Source organism: Schistocerca americana, chromosome 1 (assembly GCF_021461395.2).
Source record: "Schistocerca americana isolate TAMUIC-IGC-003095 chromosome 1, iqSchAmer2.1, whole genome shotgun sequence".
Lineage (NCBI taxonomy): Eukaryota > Metazoa > Arthropoda > Insecta > Orthoptera > Acrididae > Schistocerca > Schistocerca americana.
The window spans coordinates 1,002,149,437-1,002,174,435 of record NC_060119.1 but is presented as its reverse complement, the minus strand read 5'-3'; the positions used below and the strand labels follow the sequence as shown (position 1 = coordinate 1,002,174,435).

At 38.8% G+C, this 24,999-nt stretch overlaps 1 protein-coding gene across 1 annotated transcript in view; it reads right to left on the bottom strand.

Moving 5' to 3' along the window:
* The window catches only part of LOC124548715 (sodium leak channel non-selective protein), a 436,855-nt gene that overhangs the window by 368,105 nt on the left and 43,751 nt on the right, over positions 1–24,999 (bottom strand). The window contains exon 3 of the mRNA XM_047125188.1: positions 9,986–10,101. Within this exon, the coding sequence (XP_046981144.1) occupies positions 9,986–10,090 (105 nt within the window). The 5' untranslated portion in view covers positions 10,091–10,101. The remainder of the gene's footprint in view (positions 1–9,985; positions 10,102–24,999) is intronic.

The window sequence follows — 24,999 nt, the reverse complement described above, 5'->3', positions numbered from 1 at the left end:
CAATCACCAACCAAGGCCTAACATTTGGCAACAGGAATCAGATATTTTAAAAATGAACAGTGCACATCTCATTTGCAATGCAAAAGTAAATTTATTAAATGACATCTTTATAATTACATGCCATTTGAAATGCATATTACGAATGAGTCTGGTAGGTGGTGTACACTTTCTTGAATGCAGGTTTCAAGCCCGTGCTGAAAATCTGTGCAAGCACAGTACAATATTCCATGATCAATTGCTTCCACTTCCTGCTTGACCAACGTTCTTCAAATCAGTCAAGATGCAGGTTTTATGGGAATACACATGTGATTTTTAGGTATCCCCACAGAAAGAAGTCACAAGTGCTTAAATTGAGAAGGGGGGGGGGGGGGGGAAGGGGTGTGGAGACCTTGGATGCCACAGGATGTCACCAAAATGGGAAATGACCCTCCCTAGAAACATGTGACGAACGACGTGCAGTGTGATGGGTGGCACCACCTTGTTGAAAATAATCGTTGTTCTTACTGTATAGATGTCAATGGACATAAGAAATTGTAAAGCATGTGAATGTAATGTTCAATGTTGACTGTCATAGTCATACCATTTTAATCTTCAAAAAAATTTGGCCGAAGTTGTTGAAATTGCTAATTGCACACCACACCGATCTGCATGGAGTGGTGTTTCATGGATGATGCACGGATTCTCAGATCCCAGTAACAGAAATTTTTCGTGTTAACCTCCCCATTCAAATGAAAATGAGCCTCGTCACTCATGATGATTATCACATTTTCACCGTCTTCAAGCAGCACTTGCATTCAAATACCAGATTCCTCTCGTTGCTTGCTCACAATCTGCTTCCTTCCATTATTGAACACTACACATCTTGTTTGGATGAAATGTTATCTCTTCCCTCAAAATAGTATGCTCTGCTTCCCAGCTTAACTCTAATTTATGCAAGTGTCATTATGCAGACTGCTCTGGGCTCCAAATCAATGCCCGTCTCAAAATCTTGAAGTTTTTCAGTGCCCTTGCATTCTTCTTAGAATCTGGTGGCTTCTTTTTTATGATACTCCCTTTTGTCCTCAGACCAGTAAAATATCTGAGAATCGTATTGCAGCTGGGAATGGGACTGCAGATTGAAATGAACACAAAAAAGCTGCTGCAGTGTTGTGATAACATTCGGCATTTTGCACATACATGTCATAAGCAAACGTGTGGTGCTGTACCATCCACTGTGACATCGCTTCTGAAATGGCTTCTGATAGCGAGAACACTGCTGAAGGTTCCCACACTCTACATGCACGAGGGGCCATTCACTAGTTACTTCAAATCATCACCCCATATACGCAGATGATCTTGCTTTAGCAATGCAAACAAAGAAGCCTGAGGAGACTGAACAAGTTCTACAACAGCACTGAGTATTATGGTAAGAACCACCAGAAACCTAATCCTCAACAAATACAGGTCTGTACTTTCCATCTCTGAAAAAGACAGGCGAATAGAAAAACAAAAGTTAACTGGGAAGCCTGTTTTATGCTAAAATATTCGGCATCACTTTAGACAAGTCTTTAACATACTGTACACATTGTCTCAGCACCAAGCTAAAAGTGTCAGCTTGAAATAAAATCATTCAGAAACTCATGGGCAGTAACTTGGGAGTCCAACTTCAAGTCATCAGAACCTCCACCATAGAATCCTATTTCCCTGTCGGGGAGTTCGCGTGCCTTGTATGGTACAAATCTGCCCAGGCAATGCAAGTAGAAGTTGCACTGAATGAAACTGCACAACTTACAACTGGATGTCAGAAACTGACACCTTCAGACAAGGTTTATTATTTGGAAGGTACTGTACCACATGATATGTGTGGTACAGTAGCTATAGACATAGAAATTAAAATGGATGAACTAAAGCATTTACACCCTCTTCATGGCCATAAACCACCACGGTCTATAGTGAAATCCAGATGTAGTTTCCTTACTTCAACAGAAGCATGAACTATGTCTCCACCTGCTGCCAGAGAACAATTGTGGGCGGCTACATGTGACAACTTAAAACATACATGAAACCTGCTGTGCATCATGGTCTATAGTGAAATCCAGAAGAAGTTTCCTTACTTCAACAGCAGCATGAACTACGTCTCCACCTGCTGCCAGAGAACAATTGTGGGCGGCTACATATGACAACTTAAAACATACATGAAACCTGCTGTGCATCTACTGCCTGGAGATTCTTTAGAGTAGACCATGTGGAGATCACTGAACAGGCTATGATAAGGTGTAAGCAAATCCATGGTCAACTTTGTCAAATGGGATTTTCCAAAGGACTGACAAAATGTGAATGCAGAGGACATTTTGTTTTAGTAGTATCCCTTAATATTACCTGTACTACCTGTCCATGTTGCCTTAAGGCATATAGTGATGAACAGCTGATGAAGGCTGAAGGCACTGCAGTTACTGTTATTCAAATCTGGGTGAATATCATTTAGTTCATTATGTAAACTATGCAAATTTTGTTTTAGTAGTATCCCTTAATATCATACAGCCATGTGATATAAAGCTCTGTGCAGTTTCTGACTCAGGTGAAGGGGGCGAGGGGGGGGGGGGGGGGGGGGGGGAAGAGTCCAAAATGACAGCTTCCTTCATGGGTTCTTCTTAAACTGGTTCTACGTGATATATCTCTGTCCTTGACCTACCTTGTTTAATGTTTTCCTCTTTTCTCATTTTTAAGAAGGAACAGGTGAGTATGAAAGATGCACTTATGTACGTATGTTGCTGTAACATTTACTGGAAATTGCACCTTCTGAAGATAAGAACTAACAACATCATCTGTTTCTTTATTGATTTAACAAATATCAACACAGGGTTTTCGATTAGAGTTCACAGATTAAACTGCAAAGACTTACATACAATATAGTACAGTAAAGAGCTGAATCAAAACAATTTTGAAAGAAAGATTAGTAATGGCAGTATTAGAATGCAGTGCAACATAAATTAACATAAGAGAAAACTGAATGGCGAATAAATGAGAGAACGCCACAAAATTTTAATGTAGCTTGCACAGGTTCAAAAATAATGTCGCACTTAAAGAAACTTTCAACCCATATTAGTATATTCTTTCTTAGTTCTTACACTTGCTTGTGCAATGTACGAGAACAATACTTATAAATGTTGGGCCAGACATTGTGAAGTATGAGGTTCATACAAATGAAACCTGGTCAATGTGTCTACCTTTGCCTTACACATAAGTTGGTACCACGTAACTGCGGGTATGGTGGTGCCAACTATTGGTAGAAAGACTGATGCGTGCACACTGTTTGACGTTGCATAGTGCCAGTGTTGTTTCATGTCGAAGAGAAGGTGGTCACACAAGTTATCATCTACTAACGAACATGTAGGCAAGTAAGGAGGAACAACGAGGAGTGATTCGATTTTTGGCGGTAGAGGGAGTTGGAGGTCGTGAAATGTATCGAAAAATGAAGGCTGTGTACGGTGAGTACAATCTGAGTCATTCAAGTGTTGTGGAATGGTGCAAATGATTCCTTGAGGGCTGCAGGTCACTGGAAGATGATGCTTGTCCTGGAGAGGTTTGTCATGTCATCGCACTGGAAACAGTTGTGGAAGTGAATGCTTTAGTCATGGACAACTGCAGAACCACCATGGACGAGATCCATTTATTACTGGGTACTAGTGTGGGCACAGCCCACACCATAATGCATCAACACTTGAACTTTCAAAAAATCTGTGTGCAGTGGGTTCCCCACCAACTGACTGCTGAACAGTGCAATACTCGAATGGTCATCTGCAGCATTATCACGAGGAGGAATATGGCTTTCTGTCACGCATTGTCATGGGGTGACGAAACATGGTGTCACCATTTTGAACCGGAAAGCAAACATGAGAGCAAGCAGTGGAAACATGTGACTTCACCACCTCCAAAGGAATCAAAGGCCATGCACACCAGTTCTGGTAAGGTCATGATGTCCTCCTTTTTAAACCACAAGGGCCCACTGCTTGCCAAGTTAATGGACAGGGAACCACCATCAGTGCCAAGCGTTATCTAGCCAATTTACAGAACCTTACACAAGCCATCAAGTCGATACGCCAAGGCATGTTATCCAATGGTGTTATCCTCCTGCACGATAATGCCCGCCCACATACAGCCAATGCGGTGAAGATGACATTGCAGCAGTTTTGGTGGGAAATGCTGGGACATCCACCACACAGTCCCAACCTTTCACTGTGTGACTTTTATGTGTTTGGACCTCTAAAACAATATATTCACAGACATCAATTTGTAACGTATGATGAAGTGTTTGAATGGATCCATGCCTGCATCCAACAGCAGACTATTAGCTTCTTCAAGGATGGAATCGACCGGCTAGTGTCACAATGGGATAAATGTGCCAACAGTTTTGGCGACTATTTTTGAGTATGTATACTGCGTATGACTACATTTTTGGGTTAATAAAATCATTACCGTTACTTACATGAAAGGGAAGCAGTGGCTGGGAAGGGAGTGAGACAGGGTTGAAGCCTCTCCCCGATGTTATTCAATCTGTATATTGAGGAAACAGTAAAGGAAACAAAAGAAAAATTCGGAGTAGGTATTAAAATCCATGGAGAAGAAATAAAAACTTTGAGGTTCGCCGTTGACATTGTAATTCTGTCAGAGACAGCAAAGGACTTGGAAGAGCAGTTGAACGGAATGGACAGTGTCTTGAAGAGAGGATATAAGATGAACATCAACAAAAGCAAAACGAGGGTCATGGAATGTAGTCAAATTAAGTCGGGTGATGCTGAGGGAATTAGATTAGGAAATGAGACACTTAAAGTAGTAAAGGAGTTTTGCTATTTGGGGAGCAAAGAAACTGATGATGGTCAAAGTAGAGAGGATATAAAATGTAGACTGGCAATAGCAAGGAAAGCGTTTCTAAAGAAGAAAAATTTGTTAACATCGAGTATAGATTTAAATGTCAGGAAGTCGTTTCTGAAAGTATTTGTATGGAGTGTAGCCATGTATGGAAGTGAAACATGGATGATAAATAGTTTGGACAAGAAGAGAATAGAAGCCTTTGAAATGTGGTGCTACAGAAGAATGCTGAAGATTAGATGGGTAGATCACACAACTAATGAGGAAGTATTGAATAGGATTGGGGAGAAGAGGAATTTGTGGCACAACTTGACAAGAAGAAGGGATCGGTTGTAGGACATGTTCTGAGGCATCAAGGGATCACCAATTTAGTATTGGAGGGCAGCGTGGAGGGTAAAAATCGTAGAGGGAGACCAAGAGATGAATACACTAAACAGATTCAGAAGGATGTAGGCTGCAGTACGTATTGGGAGATGAAGAAGCTTGCACAGGATAGAGTAGCATGGAGAGCTGCATCAAACCAGTCTCAGGACTGAAGACCACAACAACAACAACCACCGTTACTTTACACTAGTGACTGGGTTTCATTTGAATGCCCCTTGTAGTCTGTTGTGGTGTGAAGTAACAAGTTCTCCGAAGCAGCAGAGAGATGCTAACATCAGACCCAGAACATCCATGGGGTACTCAGCAATTAAGGGGGTGTGTCACAACCACTTGAAGCTGCCAATGAAGAGCCACTGCATCATGTGCTGGCCATATATATGGGATAGGCAGCCACTAGGAAATATCTAATTGGGAACAAACAGAACCTCCTCTGAGCATGTGTGATGACAGTATTCAAAGCATGTTACTTATGTGTATATATCACAGCAACCATACTAGGTACAGAGAATTATGATGCTCTGAACATTTCAGTACCAAATTTGTGTCTGCAGCATGTAAAATTAATGAAGATTATCAGGGAGAAGAAAACAATAACAGGCAAAGCTTTGAAAATTAATTTTCATTTAAAAGAAGGAGATCTACATCTACTCCATACTCTGAATGCCACCATGAGGTGCATGGTAGAAGATACCTCCAATTGTACCAGTTATTTGGGTTTATTCATGTTCCATTCACATATGAAATGCAGGAAAAATGATTGATTGAATGCCTCTGTGCGTGCAATAATTATTCCAATCTTATCCTCTTGATACCTATGTGAGTGATACATAGGGGATTGTAGTATATCCTTAGAATCATCATTTAAAGCAGGTTCTTGAAACTTTGTTAATAGACTTTCTCAGAATAGTTTACGTCAATCTTCAAGAGTCTTCCAGTTCAGTTCCTTCAGTGTCTCTGTAACACCCTACCATGGATCAAATGAACCTGTGAAAATTTGTGCTGCACTATTTGGTACGGTTCCCACACACTTGAGTAATGTTCTAAAACGAGTCACATGAGTGATTTGTGAGCAATCTCCTTTGTAGACTGATTACTGTTCCCCAGTATTCTACTCATAAACCAAAGTCTACCATCTACTTTACCCACTACTGAACCTATGTGAACATTCTAATTCATATTTCTACAAAGAGTTACATCCATGTATTTGTACGAGTTGGCCGATTCCAACTGACATTATAGCCATAGGATACAATGTTTTTTTCTTTTTGTAAAGCACACAACTTTACATTTCTGAAATTTAAAACAAGTTCCCAACCTCTGCACCACTTTGAAATTTTATTGAGATCTGATTGAATATTTATTCAGCTTCCTTCAGGTAGTACTTCATTATAAATAAGTGCATCATCTGCAAAAAGTCTGAGGTTATTATTAATATTGACTGCAAGGTCATTAATATACAACATGAACAGCAAGGGTCCCAAAACACTTCTCTGGGCCACACATCAAGTTACTTCTATATCTGAGGATGACTTTCCATCCAAGATAACATGCTGTGTACTATCAAAAAGTCCTCAATAAAGTCACAAATTTCAATTAATATCCCATATGATCGTATTTTTGACAGTAAGTGCAGGTGTGGTACTGAGTCAAATGTTTCTCAAAAAACAAGAAATACTGCATCTACCTGACTGCCTCGATCAAAGCCTTTCGGTATGATATGTGAGATAAGTGCGAGTTGGGTTTCACATCATCAATGTTTTCGGAATTCATGCTGGCTGCCACTGAGGAGGCCATTCTGTTCAAGATACTTCATTATATTTGAGCTAAGAATATGTTATAAGATTCTACAACAAATCAATGTCAAGGATATTGGAAGGTACCTCTGTGGATCACTTCTACTACCCTTCTTGTAAAAAGGTGTGACCTGTGTTTTTTTCCAAGAACTGGGCAAGTTTTTTGTTCCAGTGGCCTAGATAGATCATAGCTACAAGAGGGGCTAACTCAGCTGCTAATTCAGTATAGAATCTGACAGGGATATCATTGGGCCCTGGAGATTTCTACAGTTTTAATGATTTCAGTTGTTTCTCAACACCACTGCCACTAATAATTATTTCATTCATCCTTTCAGTGGTATGAGAATTAAACTGGAGCAGTTCTCCTGGGTAAAGGAACATCTGAAAATGGAGTTAAGTATTTCAGCTTTTGCTTTACTATCCTCAATTTCCGTTCCTGCCCCATTCACTAGGGACTGGATACTAATGTTGGTGACACACAGCGTTTGCATACAATCAGAATTTCTTTGCTGAATGAGATTTTCACACTGCAGCAGAGTGTGCGCTGATATGAAACTTTCCTGGCAGATTAAAACTGTGTGCCAGACTGCGACTCGAACTCGGGACCTTTGCCTTTCACGGGCAAGTGCTCTACCAACTGAGTTACCCAAGCACAACTCACAACCCATTCTCACAGCTTTACTTCCATCAGTACCTCATCTCCTACCTTCCAAACTTCACAGAAGCTCTCCTGCGAACCTTGCAGAACTAGCACTCCTGGAAGAAAGGATATTGTGGAGACATGCCTTAGCCACAGCCTGGGGGATGTTTCCAGAATGAGATTTTCACTCTGCAGCGGAGTGTGCGCTAATATGAAACTTTCATATCAGCAAACATTCTGCTGTGGCTGAGAGCTTACATGTAAGTGTCTTTTAACTGTACCTGTCTGCAACTTAAAATGTCATCTTTACAGTAAATCACAATCTATCTTTTCCTACATTGTTGACATGTAATCTTGGAAAGTTCAGCCTAAGCTGGATGATGGAGTGAAGTCTCAGTTTTTGACCACAGCAGAATCAGGAGCTGTGTCACTGTGTGTTGAATCGGCTACACATTTCCATTTTAGTTTCGAATTATTTCAATTTGTGCTCTCAGAATATGTGAAAATTTTGCTGTTGATTCACAGCAAAATTTTATTCACTACATTTGCAAACTTTGGTGATTTACTGTGTTTCTGAGAACTTGTGTCATTTCCTATGGTGATCAAGGTTTTGAAATTTTGCATGCAAGTCAAAATCAAGAATTGTATTTATTTTTGGCTGGTGGATTAGATGGTACTTGTAATTACTGGCCATCATGTTGTGTTGATGGGCCTGCTAGGATCCATGGACTGAGCTTATGAAGTGTCCTTTTTTATTATTACTCGTGTTATCCACAGTTGGGAGTTACATTTATTTTTATGATGGGGAGAGAAGTGGTGGCACTGGAATATATACAAATATCTTGGATTGAAGATCACACCCTTTATCATTATCTCATGGAGTAAGGGTGTACAACTGTTGATAATGATGCATCTGTCCAAATTTGGGGGCCCATTAGTGCTGTTCAAGAGAAGAAGGCTGTGTGTTGGCTTTGGGCTTCATACTCTTCCTTCTGTCTCTCATGGTCATCAAAAACACAAATGTTATATTAAATTCATTACAGTCAGCTACATCAAATGATTAAATACATAACACATGTCACAAAGGAAATGAAGACACATATCACAACGGAAAGTAGGACACACCAAACACATATGTCATTAAATTATCCAGCTGATTATATTGTTCTACAAAGTTGCAAGCACAGGGGCAGGGGAGCTATTTGTTGTGGAAATATAAGAAAAAAGTAATGTAATGTACATAAATAAATAAAGTTACTACACTTACTTGAATCAGTCACAACCTTTAGGTATTTGAGAGTATGTGTCCAGGGCAATATAAAGAGGAAGATCAAAATAAATTTAGATGTGGGAAGGTAGATGCCAGACAGATGAATCAGCAGGATTCTAAGGAACTGCAATTCATAAACAGACAAAGTAACTTACAAAAACTTGGTTAAACTAATTCTTCAGGGTTGTTCATCATTCTGGGACTTTTACCAATGTGGATTAGTGGAAGGGACAGAGAAGATTCACGTACAAGCTGCAAAGTTCATCAGATATTTATTTAATTTTCATGAGAAGATCACAGAAATGTTGAACAAACTGCAAAGGCAGAAGCTACATGAAAGGCACTGTGATGAGCCTTATTCTCAAAACTTCAAAAACCCATTCTAATATGAGTCAAGAAACACATTACTTCAGCCAACTTATATTTTACACAGTAATCAGGAGGGAAAAAGTAGTTCACATATAGAAAGAAGTAGCAATAATTCCCCTACCAACCCTACCAATAAACTATCTAAAAATGGAACAGGAAGGTGGGAAATGATTCTCGTGCAACATATACACACTGCCATACACCGCTTGGTGGAATGGAGTACAGATTTAAATGCCATGTTAAACCTTTTCTGTACTAGTTTCTTACAATAGCGGGCTCTATTCTGTTAGATGAACAGAGTTAATAAACCTTGCCATAAAAATAAGCATTAGTTAAATAAACTGTTCTGGTCTGGAACAAAATATCTGCATATCCTATCCAATATAGAATATACCTACCCAGAAAATTTAACTGAAATTTTCCAGATAATAGCTATTCAGAACACCTACACTATGTGTTAATGATGATTTTGCTGTAAAGCCTGAATCCTAAAAGTCTCATGAATTCAACATAGTGCTTGAACACACAGCAAAAAAATTGTACCTCTACACAATAAACTATGGGTTGTCTTCAAAAGAATTACTCTATATTTGAAGCAGTTACTTAGACTCATTAGCTTGAAAGGTGTGGTGATACATACAATAAAAAACTAAGTTAAATATCAGCTGATATAAAGATTACCATGTTCACCCATTCAATATCAGCACTTTCATTAAGAGCCTCTTCTGGACCATAGTCTGCGAGGACAGTGTCCCCTTTGAGACTCTGCTTCCTCCCCAGCACCATGCTGGCAGCCTCTGCAATAACGTTATTCAACATTTAGACCAGAGAACAAATTGTGAATTTTGCCTGACAAAGAGTCAAATAAACAGAAGAGTGACATGATGATGAAACATTCTGCATTTTAAATGGTATTACAAATCACTAACAGAGAGAGAGAGACATATAGCAACAATTAAACAATGTGAAAAAGTAGGAGGAACAGAGATAGGAAGGGAGGGTGTGGGGTGGGGGTGGGGGTGGGGGTGGGGTAGGGGGTAGGGGGAGAGGGGGGAGAGAGAGAGAGAGGGGGGGAGGGAGAGGGGGGGAGAGTGGGGGGCAGGAATGAGGGGGGGAGAGTGGGGGGCAGGAATGAGGGGGGGAGAGTGGGGGGCAGGAATGAGGGAGGGAGAGTGGGGGGCAGGAATGAGGGAGGGAGAGGGGGGGCAGGAATGAGGGTGGGAAAGAGGGAGGGGGGAGGGAGGGAAGGAGAGAAAGAAATAGAGATTTTCTCAATATTTTCTTCCCCATTTACTTGTGTGTCACGCTGTCATGTATATTGTTCAACTCATTCAGCTTTATTTAATGTGTTACCTGTCATCACTTTCTCATTCCTGTATTTTAATGATAATTACTGTATACGTTAATTTCACAACTGTGTACTACCCTCTTATGTTTAGCTCAGTTCTTCATTCTCACAATTATGAGAAAACCTAATATTTACATCCATGCTTCCTATGTGTTTACTTCTTCATTTTCACAATTGTGTGCCAATCTAATGTTTGTACCCATGTTTTCTATGTGTTAGTGTCTGCATGAAAAGTCTAAAACCATTCCACAGATGTATGTGTTTACCGATTTTTTTACATCTCACTCAGATATCACTATCTCATCTATCAATTAATTAGAAATTACTAAAATATTTAATTGGTTGGTGTTTGGGGAAGGAGACCAGACAGCGTGGTCATCGGTCTCATCGGATTAGGGAAGAATGGGGAAGGAAGTCGGCCGTGCCCTTTCAGAGGAACCATCCCGGCATTTGCCTGGAGTGATTTAGGGAAATCACGGAAAACCTAAATCAGGATGGCCGGACGCGGGATTGAACCGTCGTCCTCCCGAATGCGAGTCCAGTGTCTAACCACTGCACCACCTCGCTCGGTTAAAATATTTAATTCAATTTATCATTTGTAAAAACAGAACATCATTTCATCAACAATTTAGTATAATGCACTGTCAAATGAAAATGAGACAGACTACATACAAAGCATGGCATGGGTGCTGGTAACACAGGAAGTTGTGGAAGTAGGAGTACCCTGTACGGGGAATTAGAAAAAAACAGTGCAAAAATTCACTGCTATGCCAATTGTCTGTTAGACATGCCCAGATGTGAGGTCAGTGAATCATATGCGTGTCCAGGAAAAAAGAACAGTGAGGTACAATGTGGTTTTTGACTGTGGAATGAGTGTCAGGTAGTGAAAGTCATGCCCAAATGTCTGCTGTGTATGACAAACACAGTATGGCATATGCACATGTGTTCATGTGCAATAAACAATTGTGGGAAGGCTGGGTGTCACTGAAACACAACAGTTGGTCAGGACAGGCCCATCACGTCATTACCCCTTCTGTCATTGCAGCAGTGGAGCTGCCAACAGAAATGACTGACAGTGGATGATGGAAGACAGTTAGTTCATGTTGGGCATCAGTCATGGTACTGCTCACGCCGTCCTGACTGAGCTTCTGGAGGTCCAGAAAATCTGTGTGAAGTGGGTTCCCCACAGGCTGACGGAGGAGCAGAAGTCGAACAGAATGTTGACATCACTGGTGCACTTGGAATGGTATTACAATGAAGAATACTGTTTCCTGCCCCATGTTGTTGTGAGATGAACTTGGTACCATCATTTAGAACCAGAGAGCAAAGATCAGAGCCAACAACGGAGGCACATGGATTTATCATCACTGAAAAATTCCAAAACCATCCACACAAGCTCTGGGAAAGTCAAGATGATCCTTTTCTTTGACTGCAAGAGCCTGCTGATCGTTGACTTACTGGAAGAATTAATGCAAGCAGCATGTGGGCACTTTGCAAAAATTGAAGCATGCCATCAAGTTTAAACACCCAAGGATGTTGAAGGATGGCATCATTCTATTGCAGGATAATGCCTAAGCATTTTCTGGGAAGGCTGCTTCACATGTGCTGCAGTAGTTACACTGGGAAGCCCTCACCATCCTCCACACAATCCCAGTCTCTCCCCATGCAATTTCCCTATTTTTGGAGTTCTGAAGAAAATCATCTGTGTCTACGATTTGCTTCATAAGAAGAGGGGCATGCCTTGGCACAATCACGGTTTTATAGGTAACAGTAAACATTTTTCCATGAAGGTAATGACCATCCTGTCTCACATTGGGATACATGTATTAACAGTTATGGTGATTAATTTTAAAATAATAAACAGTTTACTTACGTTTTTTTACATCTATCTCAATTTCATCTGACTGCCCCTTACACACAGAATATCATTTGTTGATAAATTACCATACATCATGCTTATGATTTTCTTTTTACTATTTAAACATTTGTAAAAAAGATACAAAGATGTGGTTAAACCTGTGGAAAAATGCATATTTCAAGCATTGCACATGAGAAGCAAGTTTATTTCCTATAGAAATTGATTGCTGAACAGTAGGCATTATAAGAAACAACAGCTAACTAAAATTTATCCAGCTAACTATTTAATCTAGAGCCCTATTGCATTCTTTATCATTTATCATGATCTAATAATCAAATCTTGGGAAGTTTAACAATATGCTAAAACTACAATGTGGAACTAAGATGCATGTGTTCTGTTCAATATTGTTCCCTTTTAGAGGAGGTAAATATTTTCATGTTTCTAAACTTCCTTCAATATCCTTTTCACATTATAAAGTGTGTATCATCATTTTACAATGATAAGTTGGAGCATCCAGAAGGCACTGGATACAAATGCAAGCAAAAGATAACTTTCTTCACAACTGTTAACAAAGTAATTGCTCACAATGCTATTAGGCATATAATTTATGCTGAGAGTATCATAAAAAACTATATTCCTACTTTATGCCTTTGAGTTATAAAAGTACATATTCCACAAAGGAGTATGTGGGGAGAGTAAGGAATGTATTTCACTTGGTTACAGATACTGGATTCTATCATTTAATTTGACCCCCACAGTATCTTTTAATTTAACCCCCAAAGTATCTTTTATTCTCAATATGTCCTAACAGAGTCTATTCTTTAACCAATGAAATGCCCCAGCCAACAAAGACAACAGGCAGAACCTAAGAAAAAATGTAAATTCTTGGAAGGTCTGAAGGATGTTCTGCCTGAAAACCCACATGGTACCCCTTTAGAATTCTGGGAGACTTCAGACTCCAGTTGGGAAGCAGGAGAAACTGTAAATGCACCATGGGATTTATGTTGTAACAAACCAACAATAGTGAAGAAAGACTGCTGGAAAAAAGAACTTTTATCTTGGTCATGAAGACCAAAAATTGCAAACATCCACTGAAAAATGTAAAACCTACGTGTGTTCCACCACAAATCTGAAAGAGTTTCAGAAACACCATGTGGTTCTTTTGAGGATATTTTAAAGAAGACTACAACAAGAAAATTACTAAAACATGCAAACCCTGAATCACAACATATCATCACAAAAATCTAACTATAGTCCTTCCCTATTAATATGAACTATTAACAGTTTAAGAAAACAAACTGATTGCTACTCACTGTGATGATGACCCACGTCGTTGTAGACAGGCACAACGAAAAGACTGTTACACATTACAGCTTTCAGTCAAAGCCTTCTTCAGCAAAGAAAACACACACACACACACACACACACACACACACACACACACACACACACAAGCAAGCACACCTCACACCCACATGACCGCTACCACCAGCAGCTCTGACCGGAATGCGACTGTTGTGTGAATAGCAATCTGGAATGGGATAGGAAAGGAGGAGGGATAGCAGGGTGAGGGGAGAGGAGAGCAGAGGCAAAGGAGGGAGGATGGTGGAAAATCAGTGAAGCAAGCAATTGGTATCTTTGATGGAAGAGGATAGATTACAGGTATCTGGTTTGAGCTGTTGGTCACTGACGGCCAAAATCCTTTCACCACAGGCACAATAGCCATGTACAATGGGGTGTCAAGGGTTATTGGGTTTGTGCATTTTGGAAAGCATGTAAAAAGTGGGTGCGCGGGGTGTCACAGAGATGAGGTGGGGCATGGATTCAGAGGAGATGTGAATGCCCAGGCGTATCAAAGCCATTATTACGGCCAGAGGTGGTTGTTCTGGGTACTGATTTCTCAGGATCTATGCACCCAAATTGGGTGAAAACGTAATCACATGTCAGTTCTAGTATAATATATCTGCCCAATAAATACCCGTTCATCATCTGCATTTCTTCTTGGTGTAGCAATTTTAATGGCCAGTAGTGTACTTGTACTTGCTAGACATGTAGTTGGTAGAGACAAAATCTGCACCAATGATGCACTGAACAGTTACAGTATTTTACAAGGTTCTTTTGGAACTTAACTTGTTAGTTGCTACCTTAATAACAACCCTTGCAATAGAGGTCAAAACACCTACTGAGATGTAGTTCAGAAATTGGAAGATATTGTCAACTATCATATTCTGATACACATTTTATGATTTCAAAATATTTTACATTTATTTATATTTGCCAGTTCAAAAAGCTCCTCAGTTCTTAAGCTGTTTTGTATCGATGCCCGTTGTAGTTCCATGTGTGTGTGTAGTGGCTCAGTGGATAAGTGCTAGACTAGAAACCTTAAGCCATCAAATCACAAAACCTTCGGCTGTCTAAGATTTCCAGTTATTATTTTATTTGTACGACCAGTTTCAGCATTACATTATGCTATCATCAGACCTCTGTGTAAAGACAACAATGATAGCAGCATTAAATATATAACAAAAGTGGCAGCATAATTATTATACAGGGTGCCTCATTTTAATCTATACTGGCTGATATCTTTGGAGCAGCACAATTCTGCAAATAAAAGTATCTGGTAAAAGTCGTAAGCTTTGAAGGGGTTCATGGAGTGGTTACCTCAAAATGACCATGAACTGTTTTCGAGGTCAAACCAAGGTCAAGTTCATTTTTGCAAATGATAACCCCTATATTTTTCCATATTTGTGTTCTACATGAAAAGAATTCGCATTGTTTGTAGGGAACTCCCCCCCCTCCGAAAAACGAATGGTTAGTCGCCAGGGGCCACTTCATTATAACTTTCCCAGGTTACTAGTATATCGAGAACGAAGCGAGATTGGGAAAAAATTTTAATGAAAATCTTGTATGGTTTCTGAATTCTGTCTACTGGCGAAATTTTCTTGAACTTAAAATGCCTTGAAATTCTTCAGTAGGGATTAACCTGAAAGCAAATACTGTCGGCATTAACAGAATCCAATGTGCACCATGTGGAGGTTGCCCAGCAGACTTTGCACATCGTTAGCCCTGGAAAGGCTGATTAACATAGTTATCACTGGAAATTTAGGATCTCAGATGCTCTATCAACTGCCCATTTTGCCTAATCCACATTTGCACTCTCTGTCAGGAACTGATCTTGATATCATTCAATGTCTGATGGGTGACTGCCTGGAAAACTGCCACAATATTTTCTCTCGTACCTTCTGGCATTGTTGGGGGAGTGGGGTACACCTTCTGCTTCACAGCTCCCCATAAGAAGAATTCCAATGACATTAAGTCTGGTGATCTTTGCAGGAATTCACAAATTGCACTACTGATACCAATCCATTGATTAGGGTAAGTTGCATTAAGGTATCTCCTGACAGGTAAGGCCTGATATGCAGGGGCGCTGTTGTGTTGAAACCATATCTGTGCTTGTATGTCTAGGGAGATATTTTATAGTAAAGGAAGCACCAGATTCTGGAGAATATCAAAATAGCACAAGCTGTTCAACGTTCTGCCATAAAAAACAGGACCTATTGCGTAATCTCCAACTATGCCCACCCAGGCATTGATTGATCACCATCTCCATGTTCGATGATCTCATTGCCAGCAAAGGATTTGCTTCCATCCAGTAGTGTGTGTTATGGAGATTGACTCCTCCCATATTGTCGAAGCTTGCCTCGTCTGTAAAGAGAGTGCATGCAAAGAAAAACAAAATGCCAGGTGTCTCAGGATCCCCAAGCTCAATTGCTTGGGTGATATCTAAGCGATATGGGTGGAATTTAAACTATCTTAAAACACGAGATTCCATTAATCGAGGTACACCATGCATTCACTGAATCTTACGAGTTGAAAGGTGTGGAACTTCAGCGATGATAGTACCAACTCCCAGCACAATCCCTCTCTCAGGCTCGTCTTTTGTCTCTGCCTTTTCAAGGTTCCTCTTTCAGCTTGTCTTGCCAGAGACCTAACTGTAACCTTCATGAGACGACAGGCATCGGGATACCTTTTGGCATACAATCTTTGCGTGGCTGCATAATTATCGCGACACTCGCCAACAACTTTTATCATTCTCAATATTTCTAACTGCAAGTAATCACCCATTTCAGACAGATTAGAGTCGAAAAATAAATTGTACTGATCACTTTAAGTGTTATTGGTTTTCTTAGGTTTTTCCTTCAATGAAACATCCAGCAAGTATTCTGCAGGAAAACTGACTTATTACAGTGTACATAGGCCATTTGTTTATGGGTGCTCACTGTTGTTTATGCCACAACGTGAAGCCAAAACACACAGTATTCAAGTGTGCTATTTCAGAAAATTACTTAGGTGTCTGACGGATGTGTGTCTTTCAAGAGGGCATCTTAATGTATCTCGATATTGATGTAAATAATAAAAAAATGAAATTCCCAATGGTAATCCATTCTTTTCAAATATAGAGAGAAGGCAGAAATGAAAGATGGGCCCGACAAAGTCGACTGTGAGACAAAGTGACTCAGATAAATTTTTCTCTTATGGTCTTCAAACATTCATGCTGAGAATAATTTTGCTTGCATGGATTTGGAAAACTTTCATTTCACAGGAACTCATTAGAATCTCATGAGACAAGATTGTTCTGAGTCCCACGAGGTGAAATTCATCAGAGTTTGATGGTGCGGAATTTCTCTAAATCCCTCAACGCACATTTTTTTCTAAGTCCATAAGAGAAAAATTTATGAGAGTCACACCAGTCAAGAATCATTCTTAGTGAGCACAGCTGAGAAATTATCAGAGTCTCCAAAAGTAAAATTTCTCTGACCCCTCCCCCCAGTCATGATTTCAAATTCGCCGACAATGACACTTGTTAGTTAGCCTCAAAGTTCCACCCTTCTCTTCTCTGACAGTGCTGGTCTCTGATTCGGCACCCACCAAGTGGTGCACATTGGATTCCACTAATGCCAATGATATTTGCTTTCAGGTTACTCTCTACTGAAAAATTTTAAGGCCATTTCAAGTTCACGAAAATTTCACCAGTGGACAGAGTTTAGAAACCATACAAGATTTTCATTGAAAATTTTTCCCAATCTCGCTTCATTCTTGAGGTACTGGTAACCTGGGAAAGTTACAATGAAGTGTCCCCTGGCAACAAACCATTGGCTTTTCAGAAAAAGAAAAAGGTTCCTTGCAAACATTTTTTTAAATGTAGAATACGAATATGGAATAAAAGATGTGGGTTACCATTTGCAAAGATTAACTTGACCTTAGTTTGACCCTGAAAACAGGATTCAAGGTCATTTCAAGGTAACCATTCCCTACCCCTTCAAACCTTAAAATTTTTACTAGATACTTCTTTTGCAGAATTATACCACTTCAGAGATATCGGCCGGTATAGATTAAAAAGGGACACCCTGTATACAGTGGTAATATGTAGTGACATATAAAAACATCAAATTGTACAGAGAATAACATCAAAGTTAAAGCTAAATTAAGGAATAAAACAATAGGACTGTTGCACACTGTATTAATATAAAGTAGGGAACAAAATATATAAGCCTTACAATTGCAAAAAAGAACCTACCAAATGGAGGTCAATATTGCATGTTATGCATAGATAATCATGGGGTAATGATAATCTCAATACCTGTGAAATATCTGGAACAAAACAATCACAGTCATATACTGATGAGTGCAATCTGAAGGTAAAATATTTACTTATATGTTGTCATATACTAATAAAACATAAAACCAAACCACTTACTGGAGGTCAACCCCAAATTAACTATCTGTATCACCATGTTCCATACACTAATAATAACTAACAAAACAAGAGTATAAAATTACATCAATGCAATCTTTCAGTCACAGATTCATAAGGTGCCACCTATTTAATAAAAACATTTTCAGTGAACCAAACTGTGAATCTAATGTAATATGAGATACGTTCAAAAAAATTGTGGAACATTCGCAATTTCACACCAATGGAGCATTGGAGCGAAATGCAGTTGTCATCCTTGCACATGCCTCTGTTGAATGTGTAACTGCCATAAGTTGCACTGCTGTCTGCCTACCAGTTATTTTTCAATATGACATTGAGTGCAAAGTTGTGCCACACAGTTTGCAAATTTTGAGACAACAGAATTAGAGGACCAACATGTCTGCATTAAATTTCGCATAAAATTCAAGAAAATCTTCACAGAGGTATCCCAAATGATGCAGGAAGCATACGGTGATGAGTGCTTAAGCCGTATTTGGTGTTACGAAGGGTTCGCATGGTTTAAAAATGGCCGGATGGAAGTTACAGGTGACCCTTCTTCAGCATGCCCTTTCAACATCTACCAAAGACACTAATGTCAGGAATGTCAATTTATTGGTCAAAAACCATAGATCAAAACTGAAGAAATTGGGAAAAGGTAGGAAATTAAGGAGGTGGGGTCTGGGTAAGCTAAAAGAACCAGAGATTGCTGAGTGTTTCAGAGGGAGCACTAAGCAATGGTTGAGTAGAACAGTGGAAAGGAATACAGTAGGAAATGAAAAGGTGGCTTTAAGAGATGAAGAAGTAAAGGCAGCAGAGGAACAAACAGGTAAAAAGACAAGGCCTGGTAGGAATCCTTGACTAACACAAGAGATGTTGAATTTAATTGATGAACAGAGAAAATATAAAAATGCAGTAAATGAAGCAGGCAAAAGGAAATACAAACACCTAAAATATCAGATAGACAGTAAGTACAAAATGGCTAGGCAGGAATAAGGATTTAGAAGCATACATCACTAATGGAAAGACAGATGTCGCCTACAGAAAAATTAAAGAGACCCTTGAAGAAAAGATAACCACCAGTATGAATATCAAGAGCTCAGATGCAAAACCAGTCCTAAGCAAAGAAAGAAAAGCAGAAAGATGGAATGGGTATATAGAGGGCCTATACAAGAAAGATGTACTTGGGGGCAATATTATGGAAACTGAAGGCAATGTAGATGAAGATGAGATGTGAGATACAGTACTGTGTGAAGAATTGGACAGAGCACTGAAAGACTTAAATTGAAACAAGGCTAGAGGAGTAAACATCACTCCATCACAACTACCGATAGCCTTGGGAGAGACAGCCATGACAAAACTCTTCCATCTGGTAAGCAAGATATATGCGACAGGTGACTTCAAGAAGAATATAATAATTCCAATTCCAAAGAGAGCAGGTGCTGACAGGTGTGAAAATTATCAAACTATCAGGTTAATAAGACACAGCTGCAAAACACTAACATGAATTCTTTACAGAAGAATGGAAAAACTGGTTGAAGCTGACCTCAGGGAAGATCAGTTTGGATTCTGGAGAAATGTACAAACACGCGGGGCAATACTGATTCTACTTCTTCTCATAGAAGATAGGTTAAGCATTTGTAGACACAGAAAAAGCTTTTGTCAATGCTGACTGGAAAATTCTCTTTCAAATTATAAAGGTGGCAGGGGTCAAATACAGGGAGTGAAAGGCTATTTACAATTTGTACAGAAACTAGATGGCAGTTGTAATAATCGAGGGTAGTGGTTGAGAAGGAAGTGAGACAGGGTTTTAGCCTATACCTGATGTTATTCAATCTGTATAAAGAGCACGAAAAAGAAAACAAAAGAAAAATTTGGAGTAGAAATTATAGTCCACGGAAAATAAATAAAAACCTTTTGGTTTGCAGATGACATTGTAGTTCTGTTAGAGACAGCAAAGGACTTGGAAGAGCAGCTGAACAGAATGGACAGTGTCTTGAACATCAACAATAGGAAAATGAGGGTAATGGAATGTAGTTGAATTAAACCAGTTGATACTGAGGGAATTAGATTAGGAAACATGACACTTTAAATAGAAGATGAGTTTTGCTATTTGAGTAGCAAAATAATGTTGGTCAAAGTACAGAGGATATAAAATGTAGATGGCAATGCCAAGAAAAGCATTTCTGTAGAATAGAAATTTGTTAACATCAAGTATAGATGTAAGTGTCAGGAAGTCTTATCTGAATATATTTGTATGGAGTGTAGCCGTGTATGGAAGTGAAACATGGACGATAAATAGTTCAGACAAGAAGAGAATAGAAGATTTTGAAATGTGGTGCCACAGAAGATTGTCAAAGATTAGATGGGTCGACCACATAACTAATGAGGAAGTACTGAATGAAACTGGAGAGAAAAGATTGTCAAAGATTAGATGGGTCGATTACATAACTAATGAGGAAGTACCGAATGGAACTGGAGAGGAAAGAAATGTGTGGCGAAACCTAACTAGAAGAAGGGATCAGTTAGCAGGACACATTCTGAGACATCAAGGGATCACCAGTTTAATACTGGAGGGAAGCATGTGGGGTAAAAATCATAGAGAGAGAGGCAAAGAGATGAATACAGTAATCAGATTCAGAAGAATGTAAGTTGCAGTAGTTACTCAGAGATGAAGAGGCTTGCACAGGACAGAGTAGCACGTTGAGCTACATCCAAACAGTCTTCGGACGGAAGACAACAACCACAACTTTATATTAATACAGTGTGCTACTGTTCTCTCGTTTTATTCCTTAATTTATCTTTAACTTGATTCACTCTCTGTACAGTTTGGCATTGCTATATGATACTACATATGACTTCTGTATATAATTATTTACACACTAGCCTTTGTTTTGTATTTAACATTGTTATCATTGTTGGGTTGGGTTGTTTTGGGGGAGGAGACCAGACAGCGAGGTCATCGGTCTCATCGGATTAGGGAAGGACGGGGAAGGAAGTCGGCCGTGCCCTTTCAAAAGAACCATCCCGGCATTTGCCTGGAGCGATTTAGGGAAATCACGGATATCATTGTTGTCTTTACACAGGGGCCTAATGGCAGCATAATGTAGCCTTGAAACTTTTTGTACAAATAAAACAACAACTGGAAATTTTAGATGGCTGAAGGTATTCTGATTCGACATTTTATATTGAACAGCCAAGGTCCCACTATCAGCTGTGTAAAGATGGACTTGCAGAGAAATTTTAAGGTCTGGGATTCAATCCTTACTTTGTCCTACAATTTGTTTTGTCACTTATTATTCTTTGACATCTGGAAATGGTCTGTTAATGTGAAAAATGCTAAGGTCAACAGTGGTTTCAAGTACATGTTAAACAGTAGACCCCTTTATAAATTATTAGCATGTCAGTTCTGTGAATGGATGATGTCAAAGGCCTATCACCTCCAATATGGCCAAGTCTAATAAAGCACTACGGTACAAACACACCTTTGGGTTGGGAACATTTTTACCTTTCAAATGTTTCTAGTATGAGTAGATTTCGTGTGCATCTTGTTTTGTTTTAATTTTATATGTAGATAATGTTGTGAGAATTTGGAACTGTATGCATAAAAACTGGTAAATATTTTTCAGTAGCTGTTGACGGAATATTGGATTAAATTAATATAGTAGAGGATAACCTGGAAAGAATACATACAACATTATGAACATAGTTGCTGAGGCCTCTTCAAAGATCTTAGAATTCTTACACTTACAAATCATTACACTTACTATTTAATGGTATTAGTTCTGAACAATAAAAGTTAGTTTCTGACTAACTGTGCTCTACACATGTCCTTTGCGAGAACTCAAGGGGGTTCTCCTTTTTGTTTCTGCCAGCAGACTTAAAGTAAGAAACTGAGAATCTCTGCAAAATTTAATTTCTTTTTCATTCATTCATTCATTCATTTACACACTAGTGGACTGTGCTCCACAAATCCCATCATAAAGGAGAATCTTCGTGAATATGGAATGAGTCAAGTTACACATTAACAGACAGCTGCAGCCACTGTAGGCCACTTCTGTAAACATACGCTAATAATAACAACAAATGTAAGTGTACCTTAGTAATCACTCTTGATAAATGTTATCTGGCTTCAAAGATTAATGATTAATGTCAGAAGCATTACAGGTAACAATGTTCACTGTGAATAGGTCTCTTTGATAGTAGACACAAAGTAGCTGCTTTTGCCTCCAAAGTTGCGCTCAACTGTTAAAATTTTTCTTTTTGTTTTATACTTTGTAAGTAAAATAAGCTACAGTCATTTGATGAGCAAGAACTGTTTGATTTGTTTATGAGATGTACCTTGTATAATTTGTTAGTAATCCCAGGTTGATAGGTAATGTGTTAGACATAAATATTTGGCATAGAACGGTCATTATGGCAATCACAAATTTTGAGGACTGACTTTCCTTGTGTCTCAAGAGTTCTGTGTCTGTAAAATGTTGTATGAACCTCTCAGAACTGAGTTACAGCAATATTATGAAAATTTGAGCTGTTGCCGTATCTACTACAAGCAACTCTATAACAGCAACAAAAATTTCATTATTACTCCATCCCACTAAGAAGAGCACCACTATAGTGGTGTGCAAGTAAGAAGGCAAATGTGTAATGTGATCTATCCAGAGAGGGACAGGACATACTTTTTGGCAGTACCATTGTGCTCCCTGTCGTTGTCCCACATTTCTCTCTCCAGCTATTGCTTAACCAAGTAAAAGGCAGCGTTTGAGTAAGTACCACATGGGGGCAATGTTCTTCCTTCTGACTCTACCTCAATAAATCTGAGGGAGAGTCATTTCTTAAAGTGATATTTGTAATAATTGCTCCCAATAATCAACACTACGATGGTTAAGTACCTTCACCACACCTAAACTAGCACAAAAATCACTGTTAAATGTTCTATGCGCATCCCAAAATGCACAGTACAGTTGGACACTGCACAATGAAACTGTTGGCTGGTTGTCATGTGATACACTGCCCCTTGCCACTGCATATAATCCCAACATCCATCTCATTACATGCATACCACTATAAGAATGGTCTCCCAATTCTGCAGCATAAATAACAATGACTCATTTCTTATGTCATACTTCAGGATGTGATTTCTTTTATGGGCAGAATTATATCTATCATCCACAACTGCGGCAGAATACAGAGAGTATGACACACAAACAAGATCATCAATTTACTGCTTCAGTGACTGATGCAATAAATCAATGACTTTGTTTGTGTATTATCCAATTAGTTGCAGTACTTGACTAACTGCCATTACAGATTAAGAGTTTTATACAGAGAGACTGCGGTACAAACCTGGCACCTCCTTTTATCACAAAATCTATATCTTTCTCAATATTTTAATAGCATCAAAAGAGTTAACTAGTATTACAGCTTTCTTTTTTATGTTTGTTACCACATACAAGAGACAAAAATCATTTTACTAACATCTACAGACATACCTAGTTTACTGAGAATGATGCAAGTCTGCAGGTAGGAACAGGTGAAGCATATACTGTGTTCTAATCTCAGCTTTTTGAAGATAGTTATTTAATGATAATCCTAAAATGAAAGTGTAGGTTTCATTTTTTTTTTCTCTGCATCCAATTGTCTCTATTGTCTGTACAGGATATTTTCCTCCTAAAGGTAAGTAATAGCTAGGTATTCTGTCTTTTTGTAATTTTACATAAATACATACATTCTCCTTTTGTTAAAGCTACTGATGAGATTTGTTTCAAAACTTATGAAGGATGGGAGGTTTAAGTATAACATACTATCCACCCTGAGATCATTACATACAGAGCACAAGGGCATATCGGACAGGTGTCAAAAAGGAAACTGGTATTTAGGAAACCTTGATAAACTTAAAGTTGGTTAGCTGGATAATAATTTGAATCCCAGTCCCCCAAATATGAGTCCTACAGAACATAATAATTATTTTTACAGTCCTTTGTATTGTTATTTATGCTACAAGAAAAATGTCAACACCTTTCAGTTAGTGTATTACTCCACACAAAAAAATCTGAATTCAGATTTAACCTATCCTACATTTCCTTAACATCATAAAGTAAAACATGTAAATAATCTGCTTCTGACATTGTAATTCTCTTATCAAGTCAATTCATGAGGTTAACAAAGCAACAGTACAGTATGCTATAGTACTGACATACTAGTTCTGAAACTGGCTTCTCTGATCGTAAAATATATTTACACTGAGATTCAATACACATGTGCCCATGTTGAGAACTTAAAAAGGGGTAAGGAAACATAAATTGACAAGAACAATTGATAAAGTACATGCTAAGCAGTATCAAAGTATCTTAAAGTGTCATATCTCCAGTGAAAAAAGTAACTTGAAATTCAGTTTAAATGGATTTAATGTTGAAGAATAAAAGCCAGTGTTACCATAAATATTGTAAATTTTCATGCACAAAGTGAAAGGATCAGTGAGTTTTCAGAATAGTTAATCAATACTTATCTCTAAATACAGTGTAACACTCACATAATTAATAAAACCAATAAAATTAAAAACAAGAGAATCTACATAGCATCACAGAAAAAAGATGGTGTTCCCCTAAAATGATGATATTTTTTTTAAAAGATGTCACAATATAATGAGAAGGAAAGTTGCTACTCACCATATAGCAGAGATACTGAGTTGCAGATAGGCACAACAAAAAGAAGGCCGATGGCCGAAAGCTTTAATT